Source organism: Corapipo altera, unplaced genomic scaffold, assembly GCF_003945725.1.
Source record: "Corapipo altera isolate COAL_440 unplaced genomic scaffold, ASM394572v1 201, whole genome shotgun sequence".
Taxonomy (NCBI): Eukaryota; Metazoa; Chordata; class Aves; order Passeriformes; family Pipridae; genus Corapipo; species Corapipo altera.
In genome coordinates this window covers 3,551,283-3,563,989 of record NW_020884940.1, presented here as the reverse complement: position 1 = coordinate 3,563,989, position 12,707 = coordinate 3,551,283, and the positions used below count along the sequence as shown (strand labels likewise).

General features: G+C 47.6%; 1 protein-coding gene across 1 annotated transcript in view; it reads left to right on the top strand.

Moving 5' to 3' along the window:
- SRSF4 (serine and arginine rich splicing factor 4) overlaps positions 1-9,431 on the top strand; it is a 10,442-nt gene extending 1,011 nt beyond the window's left edge. Inside the window, exons 2-6 of the mRNA XM_027661118.1 lie at positions 3,975-4,117; positions 4,989-5,101; positions 6,791-7,005; positions 7,764-7,847; positions 8,009-9,431. Of these exons, the coding sequence (XP_027516919.1) occupies positions 3,975-4,117; positions 4,989-5,101; positions 6,791-7,005; positions 7,764-7,847; positions 8,009-8,777 (1,324 nt within the window). The 3' untranslated portion in view covers positions 8,778-9,431. The remainder of the gene's footprint in view (positions 1-3,974; positions 4,118-4,988; positions 5,102-6,790; positions 7,006-7,763; positions 7,848-8,008) is intronic.
- Positions 9,432-12,707: the final 3,276 nt, after the last annotated feature.

Sequence of the window (12,707 nt, the reverse complement as noted above, 5' to 3'; positions counted from 1 at the left end):
CAGGACTCCTGGGTTCCCTCTTTTTTGAGGGGCAGGACTCCTGGGTTTCTGTGACAACTGGGGTGCAGGATATCTGGGTGCCCACCTCAGTTACTGGGGGAGGGGGCAGGTTGTCTGTGTCCTGTCCCCTTCTGTAGAGAGGGGGTGTCACCCCAGGGGTCCCCCCCAGGCCTCTCTGCACCCCAGGATGAGCTCCCAAGGGTGAGCCAGGATAACACACCCCAAAAAAGAACCCCATCGTTTTGGGGGAGTGCAGAGCTGCTCCCAGGTCCCCAGGCTGCCAGAGGGGGGTGGGATGTGTCCTGCCCTGCCCCCAAATCCCCCAAACCTGCTGTACCTGTGTGTTCTCACCTGTGCTGTTCCAGCAGCTGAGCCCCCACTGCTGCTCCAGGGGTTGGATCCTGCTCTGACTTCCCGAGACATTCAAGTGTGGATTTTCCAAAGGAAAGCAAATTGCTATTTTTGGTGGTTTTCTTCCCCAACACTCAAAACCTCACAAGTGTTGGAGCCTTTGCTTCTTCCAAGAAACACACCTTGAAGTCTTGCTTAGCAAGGCTGAGTGGAACATGGATTTTATTGTTATATAGCCGGGAGATCCAGGTATTAATTCCACCTTGGAAGTGGAGAACAGGAATTTCTTGTATAACTTAGTCCTTGAGCATTAAACTAAAAGAGGCCCATTAAGTTTTAATGCTGGTTGTGCTGCAGGTTGACATTTAACAGGTTCAGAAGATGAATAAAACCCATTATTAAAGCAAACAAGTGTTCACGTGTCAGTGTTTTAACCCACACAGCCTCAGGTAACATTGAAGATTAGCTGGAGTATCCAAGTGTGCTGTTTTCCAGTCCCACTGGGTATCCTTGGAATTGGTTTTTGGGGTGGTCAGTGTCCCTGTTGCTGAGCAAACCTCCAAATTCAATATTTCTGTTTCACAGATCTTGGGGGGGTAAAAAAGCCAACTAAACTTTGTTAGCAGATGTAGAACTGCTGATGTGGCAGAGGGACTTGTCTTCCTGCTTTTGTTGGAAAACATCTGCTGAGGACCAGCCTGAGGAGCCCAGCCCAGCATTTAGGAACAGGGAGGTGCTGTGGGCACAGGAGCTGATTTAGGGCTGTCCTTGAGCAGCCAAAAATTGTGATGTCTTATGTGTAAACAGTAACTGGTAGAGAGGGGAGGAGGGCACAGCCTGCCTGTATCCAAAATCCAGGTGCTCCCTATGGGATACACTTTATTCCAGAGCTGGAGTCTGTTTTGTAGCTTCCCTTGGGGAAGACAGAGTTCAAAAGCTGCAAAAGGAGGGAAGGAGAAGAGGAAATTTAAGACAATGTAATTGAGTTGCCTTCACCTTGCTGTTTGCTGCTTCAGCTGTGGCTTAGCCAGAGCCCAGCCTGCATTTCTGGAATTAACTCAACGACTTAATTCCTTTTTTAGTTTAACATTCTTAAGTTCTTTCACAGATTTGGAGGTAAATTCCTTGACAAAAAATGAGCAGTCAGACTGTGTGTCTGTTCTTGGGACAGCCCTGAGCCTTCCTCCACAGCTTATTTTTAGTAGTGCTTAGCAAGTGATTAAAAACTCCTGCACAGTGTTTGACTGGAGACATTCCTGCAGTTGCTTCTGGAAATTTGGGAGCTCTCCTTGGTGGATCAGCTGCTGGGTGTTTGAGCAGCTAAACTGGAATGCTGGAGCGAGAGGATGGAATGCAATGTGATACCACAGAGTCCTAAAAGCTTAGCTGGGGCTCACTAATCGTAATTTAAGCTTGCAATTCAATGGCTTAAAGCAATTATTACCTGAGGGAAGGATGGGGAAATGACAGTGTGGCTCCTGTAGGATTCTCTGTTCCAAATTGCAGTGTTTAATGTGTGCTCTTTATTTGCATATTCTCTTTTCCCAGTCAGAGCTGCACTGACAGCCAGAGCTCTGTGTGTGTAATGAGTGTATGAAGTGACCAGAAAATTGGACTTTTCAGCCTGTTTTTTATTGTCTAAACTACACTAACAGCTCCCTGTGATGCCTCTAAGAACTGCAGACTTTCAGTCATGAAGAAACCAGTCTTCAGTCTTGCTAAGAAATAGTTCTACTCGTGTATTTACCCACCTGCATCACCCTGAGCAGCTCTGGAGAATTCGTGGCTGTTTTTTGAGGCTGTAACTTCTGTGTTATTTAAATGAGCATTTTGTTTCAAGGGCCCTGAAGATGCTTTTCCTTGGTAACATCCCAAAGATGCTTTTCCTTGGTAACATCCTGCTCCTGGCCCTGGCCTTGGCTACAGGGCAGCTCGAACAGGGAGCCCCAGTGGGTCCTGAGCTGTTGATAAGTTAATTTTCAGGAGTGTTTTTTAGGGCTGGACACATCCCATTCTTTATTCCAAGCAAAGCTGAAGGCAGGAATCAGTTTTTCCTGCGTTTCCTCCTCTGTGACTGCTCCTGTTGGGGCTGTTTGACCCAACCTCGCTCATCCAGAGCTGCGGGAAGAACAGTGGGGGTTTTGGAGACATCTGTCCATGTGGAGCAAGTGTGTGATGGGAAATTGGGGAAGCTGCCAAAGCATCAGCTTGTTTGGGGAGAGGTGAGCAGGTCTCTCTTTGCTGGGAAGCTGCAAAGCAGCTGCTGAATCCACCCTGCAGCCACAGGTTGAGCTCCAATGGATTGCGACCCCCGTGGAACTTCATGGGTTTCCAAAGGGAGCAGCACGTGAAACTTGGGCTTTTGAGCTCCACCACATCTCCAGTGGGAAAAACTTGGCACTTAGGGAATGCCTGGGCTGTGTGCTGGTCCTGGCATGGAGAGAAGGGCACAGAGCCAGCAGGGAGAATCCTCTTCCAAAGGCACGCAGGCAGGGAAGCAGCTGGAAGGAGGAGAAGGAGGAGGACTTGCCTTTTATTTCAGGTATTCAGCAATTTTAGAAAAATCACATTTTGCCTTTCACTTCAGATTTTAAAAGAAACAAACCTTTTGGGAGGTTCAGTCTGTTGGAATTGCTCAGGATGAGGACATTCTCCGGGAGCTCTTTCTGATCCATGAGCAGAAAATGGTTTGGTTTCACGGGAGCTGAAGTAAATTGCACTGACGTTTTTAGTAAGTAGCTTTATGCCACATGTGAAGTGGAACAGTAGACATTAGGAAGCAGATTTAAAAGCTGGCATGGAGCAGCAGGTTCTGATGGCTGGGTCAGCAGTGGTGGCTCTCTGTGGATCCCATCTTAGCAGGTAATTAAGGAGAAGTGATTTCAGAAGCTGCTGGTAGACTCAGCTCTGGTAAACAGCCCTCTGGTGCTTTTTGTCCTCTTCCCCTGACCCACTGGGATAATGGGAAACACAATGTTGGGATTTAAATGGCAGTTTAATTCTTGCCAGGTTAGAAATGGGCAGATGGGGTTTGGCTTCATCTGCTGTGGATTTACTCTGTGACCATGAACAGGTCACCAGGTTGTCCCTGAGCCCCTGTGCAGGATGGACGTGGTTTGTGCTGGCCTTGGCAGGTTGGACTCAGTGATCTCAGAGGGCTTTTCCAACCTGAACAGTTCTGTAACTCTGAGTTTGTTCAGTGTGTGGGGTAGAGCTCACTTTTAATGGCTGGGTTTTTTAAACCCTACCTTTAAAAAGCAAAATCACACCCCGAATTTCATTGAGCATTACTCCATAATAGTCATTTCTTGCCAACATAAACGAATTCAACAATTACACTTCACATAATTATCACTTTGTTGGTGAAGAATCACCTTCAGTTCAATTCAGCAACTGTTTCACTTCTGTAAAACATGTATTTATAAATGTGTTTTCAAGCCTGCATGTTTCTCTCTCCCTGTTTTTGGAGGTTTGTTAATTTTTTCCCCTTTTTTTCAAGGCTCAAAGCTTTGAACCCTCAGGTACCCTCAGGAGGCTCCTGTGCAGGACAGCACACCCAGGGCTCTGTTTTCTGATCCCAGATCCCTGGAGTTCAGTGATTCCCTTTCCTTCCCTTTCCATAGGTACGGCTTTGTGGAGTTTGATGACCTGAGAGATGCAGATGATGCAGTTTATGAGCTGAATGGGAAGGATCTGTGTGGGGAGAGAGTGATCGTGGAGCACGCCCGGGGCCCACGCCGTGACAGCAGTTACGGTTCAGGACGCAGTAAGCACTTGTGCCTTTGTATCCCTGCCTTATTTTAAATAAAACATCGCTTTTATTCATTTCCTTAAAAAGTAATCTAAAAAGAAAATGATACAAAGTTTGTTCTGTAACTGTAAATGTAACTGTTGATCTGAATATTTCTTAACTTGTTTGTTTGTATTAAACTATTTTAATTGATAACTTAATAAACGCAGTTTCTCGTACCATTTTTATTATTATTATTATTATTATCATCATTTCACTGAACTATTTTGAATGGTTTATTTGCAATGTGCTGTTTAACATAGATTTAACAAAGACCTCAATGTTTTAATTGAAAGAGTCCTTTGAGGCTAAGATGACTGCCCGTTCCATTTGCTGACCTTGGGGTACCTTTCCATGAGTGGCTCTTTGACCTTTGTGGCCCTTGGCTGACCAAAAAAAAAAAAGGAAGCCATGTGACGACCGCAGCCTTTTCCCATTAGACCTGGGTGGTGAGGATCCCAAGGGTTAGAGACAGATGAGATTAATCTGAAATAGGTGCCTGAAAAGCTTTATTCATGTCAGATATTCAGAAAGCCTTTAAGCAATGTAAGTAACATTAGTCAACTGGCTTAATTCAGTTTTTTTCTTTCGAACTGTTTTAAAGATAATATTAAATTTAATTGCATGTTAACCGTAGCGTAATCATAACTCTGTGCTTTGCTTAATTGTAGTAAAACATCGTTAATGCTTTGGGTCTTTGTAACCTTTCTGTGAGGGGGGGTGAGTTTAGCCTGGAGGGTGTGTGGGGCTGGGCTGCCTTCGGGAGCAGGCGGGGCAGGACAGGCGTTGGGGGGGGGCGAGGAGGCTCCTTTTCCCTGGTTGAAGTTGTGTCTGTCACCTCCTAAAGGTGGATATGGTTATAGAAGAAGCGGAAGAGATAAGTACGGTCCCCCGACCCGTACAGAATACAGATTGATTGTGGAAAATTTGTCAAGCCGCTGCAGTTGGCAGGATCTGAAGGTATGGGGCCCTTTCCTCACCCTCTCTCTCTGTTCAAGAGCACAAAGGGTAAAAGCTTCAGCGAGGTGAAGTGCTGAACACCTGGGCTTTGCTCCCAGCTCCCGAGCCCCTCGGCGTGCTCCTGTGCATAGCAGGAGATCTGGGGAGTGACACACACCTTAAATCAATACAGCAGCGTATTTGCATATGTGAAAGCATTAATGAGAGGTTGGGAGCTGCACCTGCAGACTCGGTGGCACTGGAAAGGGGGAGAATAACTTCTGTCATTAACATCACGTACAGCTGTGGTTTATCTTCTCTTAAACCCTGTCAAAACAGGCTTGAATCACACCAGGGGTAGGATTCAGTAGAGATGGAGAAGTTTGCCCTTGTCACTTTGGATTTAACCCATCAACTTGTAAGGTGCTAGAGCTGTTTGAACCAATAGCATCATTCCTGCACAGGCTCTGTTAGCAATTTCCACACCATTTAAAGCTGTTTGAAGGAAAGGTTCAGGGAAAGGATGCTTCCAGAAGGAGCAGTCAAGCAAAACATCTGCCAAAAGCTGTTATTTCTGAAGTGCAAAGGAGTGGAGGGTGATTCTCAGCAGTGGAAGTGTTGGGTGACACTGTGGAGCCCGTGGTGCCTCTGAGTGCGCTGGAGGTGACGTGTTGACTTGTGATTATCCCCCTCATGGATTCAGGGAGCAGGACAGGGAGCAGGATTTCAATAGTGTTTCCTTATCAACCTGAGCAGCAATGGTTAAACCCACTTGTTCTTACAGGAACACTTTCTTTTATGGTTCTCTTTTAAGGATGTGTAAAATTTGTTCTAAACAAACTTTGACGTAGTAGAAACTGGTCTGTAATTGAATGTAACACTAGTTCAGGTATGTATGGAGATGCTGCCAATGTCTTTGTTGTTAATGCTTCATCAGTAGCTTGTCTTTGCTTCTGGTATTCAAAATTGTAAGTAGAGCATGGCATGATTAATCCTCCAGTGGATGCATTGCTGCTTTTTTGGGAATAGCTTTCATTTTAGTGTACTTAAGATGGGAGAAGCTGGGCTGAAAACAGACCAAACCAGAGCTCTGTGCCGTGTTTCCACTGCAGCCAAAATTCCACAGGGGTGAAGGATGGCCTGGCCTGGTGGCTTGGTTGAAGTGGGGCAGAATGGCCCTCCCTGATAAACAGAGGGGGTTAGGAATTGAAACAGAGAAACCGGGAAGCATGAAGTGGGAAAATGGATTGAGCTTTGACTTTGTGGGGATTCTTCCAGCAGAATGAGCTGGGTTGCTGAGGTGGAGGACAAAGGGAGGTTTGCTTGCCTATGGGCTTCTTGCCTCTTCATATTCAACCTTTATCCCCTTTTCCAATTACATTTGGAAACATGATTTAGAGAGTGAGCATTTTATTTCTTTAGTCACTTCTGTAATTTGAGACTTAAGAGTCCAGAGCATATTTGATATTAGACTGGAGATGGGAGACCTTCAGTTATCGTTCGGCTCAAAACTACCAGCCCCACCCTGGTTCTAATGACACCCACTCTGTGAAATCAGAGCACGTTATTTGGCACTGCAAATGCTGTTTGGTTCAAAGCCTTGCTGACATCCCAGTGAATAGAAGAGGCTCAGGGAGCATCATTTCAGGGATGAGCCTGGAAGCCTGGCTCTGGATTCGAGGCGATGGTGATTCTGTCCTCTTCCCCTAGGATTATATGCGTCAGGCAGGGGAGGTGACATATGCAGATGCACACAAAGGAAGGAAAAATGAAGGTGTGATTGAGTTCAAATCCTATTCTGACATGAAAAGAGCCCTTGAAAAGCTGGACGGGACAGAAGTAAATGGCAGAAAGATTAGATTAGTGGAAGACAGACCTGGATCGAGACGGCGCCGCTCCTACTCCAGAAGCCGAAGCCATTCAAGGTACGTCGATAATGTGTATCAGGCAGAGGCTTTTGGGTTCCAAACCACCTTGGAAGTGTTCAGAGTTCTCAATAAATCTAGTTTTTGAGAATAAGCAAGGGCAGTGAGGGCTCATTCAGAGGTGTCTCCCGTGGGGGATGTGTGGACCTGCTCTCTGAACACCTGTGACTGTCCTCCCCAACATCTCAGTGCCTGGCAGGAGCAGCTGGTGGCCGGTGGAGCTGAGCACACAGAATGGAACAGAAGGTGCTTTTAACACTTCAGCTCTGAACACTCTGTTCTGCTCCAAGCACCAGGACTAACAGTTCTTTCTCAGCTTGGAAACCTCCACCTGTTCGCTGTTCCTCAGAGATTTGCTGCTTTCCTTGTCTGACCAAGAGCTGCTTCAGCAGCACCAAGTGTTCTTCCCTTTCCATTCTGGGGTAGAACTTGTCGCAAGAAAACTCAGGCAAACCTTTACTGTTCCTAGAAGAACTTGGTTATGAAATCGAAGCCTAAAGTCAAAGCTTTATCCCAGTGTCTCACCACATTCAAACTGTGATTTGACTGGGAAGGTGATTATCCCTTAAATAAACTGGCATATTTTCTTCCAGATCAGCACCCTGCTCACTGCCAGACGTGGCAGCAGGGAGGAGAGGTGGGAGAAGGGTGCTCTGAGTTTGTGACTGTTGTGTAACTCTCTGAAAGGTGCTCTAACCCCGTGGGGATTTTCCCCCAGGGATCACAAGCTAACACAGAGCTGCTTCCTTGTGTTCCAGGTCTCGCTCTCGAAGCAGACACTCCCATAAGAGCAGGAGCCGCAGTGCCAGCAGCAGCCGCTCCAAGAGTAGATCCAGATCCAGGTATGTCTTTGTCCCGGGAGAACTGGCAACTCCCACTTAAATAAGAAGCATCATCCTAAATCTGCAGCACGAGCAGTGTTCGTTTTTCTTTTCCCTCCCGTTCTCTGCACAGTTTCAGCGCTGCTCAAACCCACAACTGTCTGTTGCCTTTGCATTTCCAGGTCTGTGTCCCGTTCCAGAAGCAAGAGCCGTAGTCGAAGCAAGAGCCGTAGCAGAGGCCAAAAAGAGAAAAGCAGGACTCCGAGTAAGGAGGATAAAAGTAGGAGCCGCAGCAGGAGTGCAGAGAAATCCCGGAACAAAAGCAAGGATAAATCTGAGGGTGCTCTCCACAACAGCGAGGAGAAAGCCAAGAGCAGGAGCCCCAGCAAGGAAAAGAGCAGGAGCAGGAGTGGGAGTAAGGACAGGGGAGAGGCGAGGGAGAGCATGAGGAGCAGGAGCAAGGAGAAGAGTAGAAGCAAAGACAGGGAGAAGAGCATTAGCAAGGCTAGAAGCAGGAGCAAGAGCAGGGATGAGAGTAGGAGCAGGAGCCACAGCAAGGATAAAAGGAAAAGTAGGAAGAGGAGCAGGGATGACAGCAGAAGTAGAAGCAGGAGCCGCAGCAAGAGTGAGAAGAGCAGGAGGCGCAGCAAGAGAGACAAAGCCAGCAGCAAGAAGAAAAGGAAGGACAGCCACGAGCGGTCCAGGTCAGGCTCCAAGGAAAAGGAGCATCTCAAAGGCGAGTCTGACAAGAAGGAGGCCAAAGGCGAGGGGGAGGATGCAGTGCCCCGCTCCAGGTCTAGGTCCATTTCCAAGTCCAAACCAAATGTCAAATCAGATTCTCGTTCCAGGTCTAAATCTGTTTCAAAGCCCAGGTCCCGGTCCAAGTCCAGGTCTAGGTCAGCCTCTAGGTCACGCTCCCGGTCACGGTCGAGGTCCCGCTCCAGATCCTAACCTTGCTGCAGCCCCACTTGGAATGGTTGGAAAAGTCTTTTGTACATGTTTAGTAGCTGTAACCAAGTGATTGAAGTAGAAACCCTGTCGATGCTGTATATTTTTAACAACCCCGACGGTCCGTCTGTCATTAACTGCAGCGCTCCCTCCCTGCACTGCTCCCTGGCGTGAGGCTGCTCCGCTCCTTTTCTACCCAACAGAAAGGTTCTCTTTAAATACAACTCTTCCTAGAGCCCCCACATTGCCCTGTTTTCCAGAAAGAGCCTTGCAGGGAATGAGCACTGCGCCCTGGTGGGTTTATGGGATTGCAGTGGGGACTGATGGTAGGTATGACAACTTCAGCAGTCTTTGCCCTCGAATTGATGCCCTTTGATGTCTGCCATTTAGTGGAAGTGCTAAGTCTTAAGTTTCATACTACTTTTGTTCCATATTTTTTGGACTTACAAAGTTGTGAATAGCACAGTCAAAAGGAAAAAAAAAATAGAGGTACTTGCAGTAATCTATAGGGAAAAGAAGTATAGTTCCATATTCTGGTATTGTGACAATATCCTTGTTTTATATTAAATTTTTTTATTTTATTTTTCCCTGTCTTGCAAAGTACAGTGATTCCTGTTTCCATGAAATTTGAATAAAGACTATTTTTGCTTGATGACATTTGGTGGTGGTTCCATGACGTGTTGGGATTGTCAGCGTTTTCTATTGACCAGTGAAAGCCTGAATTTGCAAAGGGTCACTCACAGAGAAAGAGCTCTTGGCTCAGAAATTCTTCATATTCTGTAGCTCATCAGTTCAGTGTTTTCCCCTTTCACACTGTTGGCTTTTCTTCCCATGCCCTGGGGAAAGGAAGGGCAGAGCCCCACGATGCTTTCACAGGTGTTTTCCTGGCACAGGCAGCAGGAGAAGGTGGAGCTGTCCCAGCTGTTTAATTCTTGTTGTCCTTTGATCTCATGATCCCTGACCGTGCATCTGGAATTTCAGTCAGGAGCTGTGGCTCTCTAAATGGGAAGGTGTCAGTGTGACCCAGGTGGGAGGAGGATGCTGTGGGCTTTGATAACATGCACCAGTATCAGCCTGGCTTTGCCTTGCTGTCCCCCCAAAAGGCAGGGGGAGCTGTAGCTTGGGGATTTCCAGCCAGGGATGGAAGGATCAGGTTGTGTCTGGCCCTTTCCTGGGAATGAGCTGCTGCACAGAAACCCCCTCTGCTCCGAATCCACAGGGTCCAGGTTGGCTCTGCCATCAGAATGGAATTCCCCAGCACTCACTTTCCCAGTCCAGCTTCTCCAGGTACACACTGAGTGACCGGGAGTTTAGACTTGGAGTCTCAGCATGTTTTCCGGGAGATTTTCCTAATAAAATTTGAGGGGAACCTTTATAAAAGAAAAAGCTCAGGATGTGCTTCTGAGGAAACACTGGAGGGGAGGCTGTTCCACTGGTGTGTCCCCAGAATCCCTGGGAATTTGGGGAGGAGGGAGGACAACATTTAGCAGGAGTTCTGTAGATGTTCCTGAATAATATCCCAAATTTAGATTTGGGGCCTTCCCGAATTGCTCAGACTGAGCTTCCCATGAGCTCTTCCCTTGCACGGGATGGCTTGGAACAAAGAAGTGTCATTCCCAGCCTTCTGTCCTGAAAGACAAAAGGCAAAAAACCTATTTTGTGAGTTCTTGGGCTGGAATAAGAAGGTTAGTTACGGCTTCCTCCACAACTGTCCTTTAGCAGATTCCAAACTGCTCACAAAACTGATGGCAGAGGCTCTCTCAGCGAGATGTTGGACTTCATAGGTGCAAGTCATTCTGTATAATTTGATCATTTGGAACTTGTCCTGCCATATTAAAAAGATGAAAGGCCGATAGATCATCAGAGTTGCTTTCAACACCAAATATTTCCCCAGACTTTAAGAGGGGTCAGGGCTTGGCGAGTGGCTCCGACTTTATCAAATGTCAAATTACCACGGCAGCATGAGAAAGCTCTGTGGAAGTGATACTTAATTTCTTTAGAAGGAAAAGCCTTTTCCAGCTATATATATTTAGTGCTTTAACATCTTAGGCTTTCATAATGACATTTTTTAATCCTTTTTGCTGCCTAATCTTAGTACAGAAGCAAACCAGGCGAGGCAAGATGTTTGCTAATGGGGGATAATTAATGGAAAAATAGCTTTTAAGAAAATCTGCAAACGATAAAGTCCAGGCAGAGACTTTACAAAAGTGACTCCAGCTGCCAGGGCTGCTCCTAAAGACTGAGCTGGGTTTTAGTGAGTCCTCTGGGGGGAACATCCCTTCCCTAAATACCTGAGGACAGGCCTCTGGAGGTATGTGGAAAATCTGTCACTGTGTGCAGTGACAGGAGGGAAACCCAAAAATCCTTCAGGAGCGAGCACCTGGAGCGATGGCGATTCCTGGGAGCGCAGTGCAGGGTTTGGATACTCCCTTTGCAGGAGTACTGGTGATTTACTACCTGGAGTAGAGGCTCTGCTGCATCATTTCATGTTTTTTCTGTCTCGTGAGCGTCACTGAGCGAGTCTCCCCCACTAATTTCACAAAAAAGTGGAGTTTTTGCATGAAAACCTCTGGCTCACATGGCTCACTGGTGTGGGCACTTGGCCCTTCCCAGCCTGGAGCTGCTGCAATCCCAGGGCTGGCACCACAGGCTCCTGAAACCAGGGATTTACCTGGCAGCAGGTGTGAAGCCAGGGCAAGAATGGTAATAATTTAAAATAGTAACAATAATTATTATCATGTGTAGCCCAAGAGGAAGATCAGTGGAATGTCTGCAATAGTTCTGCAATATTCCAAAGTAATATTTCTGTTTGAATTATTAAATACAAAGTGAGAAGTCAGCTTCAGGCTGGAAATATCTACCCAAACGCACTGAAAAACAGCCTCAAAATCTGATTTAGGGTTGGGGTACCCGTCTCATGGGGCAAACCTCATTTATTATCTCCCCAAAATCCCATTCCACTGAAGCTGTCACAGCTCAGGGCCCCCTCGTGCTCCTTCCTTGCTCACCGTGGCAAAAACACCCGACACATCGATGGGAATCCCATCCCCACCTCTTTTATTGCTCCAAAATTCAAATACAAAGGGTAATAACGTTCCCAGGTGAGAAGAAAAACAAGTGTAACAAATGCGGAGGAGAGGGGGCAATATTTTCTATTCCTCGTGGGTGTGTCTGGCACAGTCCCGACCTGCTGGATGTGATTTACAGCTCCACTTTCCAAACCTCCCGAACTTCCCAAATTTCCATCTCAGCCACGAATGTGCCCTAATGCCCACGGTTCTGCCCAGACCTCATCTGGCTGGCTCAGGGAGCAGCACCGGGGATGGGGCTGTGCCCCCAGACCCACATCTGCCCCCTCCAAGTGCTCCCAGTGCCCCACTGGGAGCCTGTGCTGGTGGACCTGTCCCAGTGTCAGCCACATCCCAGTCTCATTCCCACCCCTGTGCCTGCCTGTCCCAGATCATTCCCATCTCACTCCCTGCCCGTCCCAGATCATTCCCATCTCACTCCTTGCCTGTCCCAGTAACCTCCTGCCCCAGTACCTGCCCATCCCAGTGCCAGCCCCATCCCAGTGCTTCTCTGTCTCTGATGATCCCTATTCCAGTACCTGCCTGTCCAAGTGCCAGCCCTACTCCAGTTCATCCCTGTCCCAATGATTTCATGCCCCAGTGCCAGCCCTGTCCCAGTTTCATCCCCATCCCAGTGCCAATGCCATCCCAGTGCCAGTCCCAGCCCCATCACAATCCCAATTCCCCCATCCCAGTGCCAGTCCCATCCCCGTTCCCCTCCCATCCCAGTTCCCCCATCCCATTCTCCCTATCCCAGTTCCATCCCAGTTTCCCCCATCCCAGTGCCAGTCCCATCCCAATGCCAGTCCCATCCCCGTTCCCCTCCCATCCCGGTTCCCCCATCCCATTCTCCCTTATCCCAGTT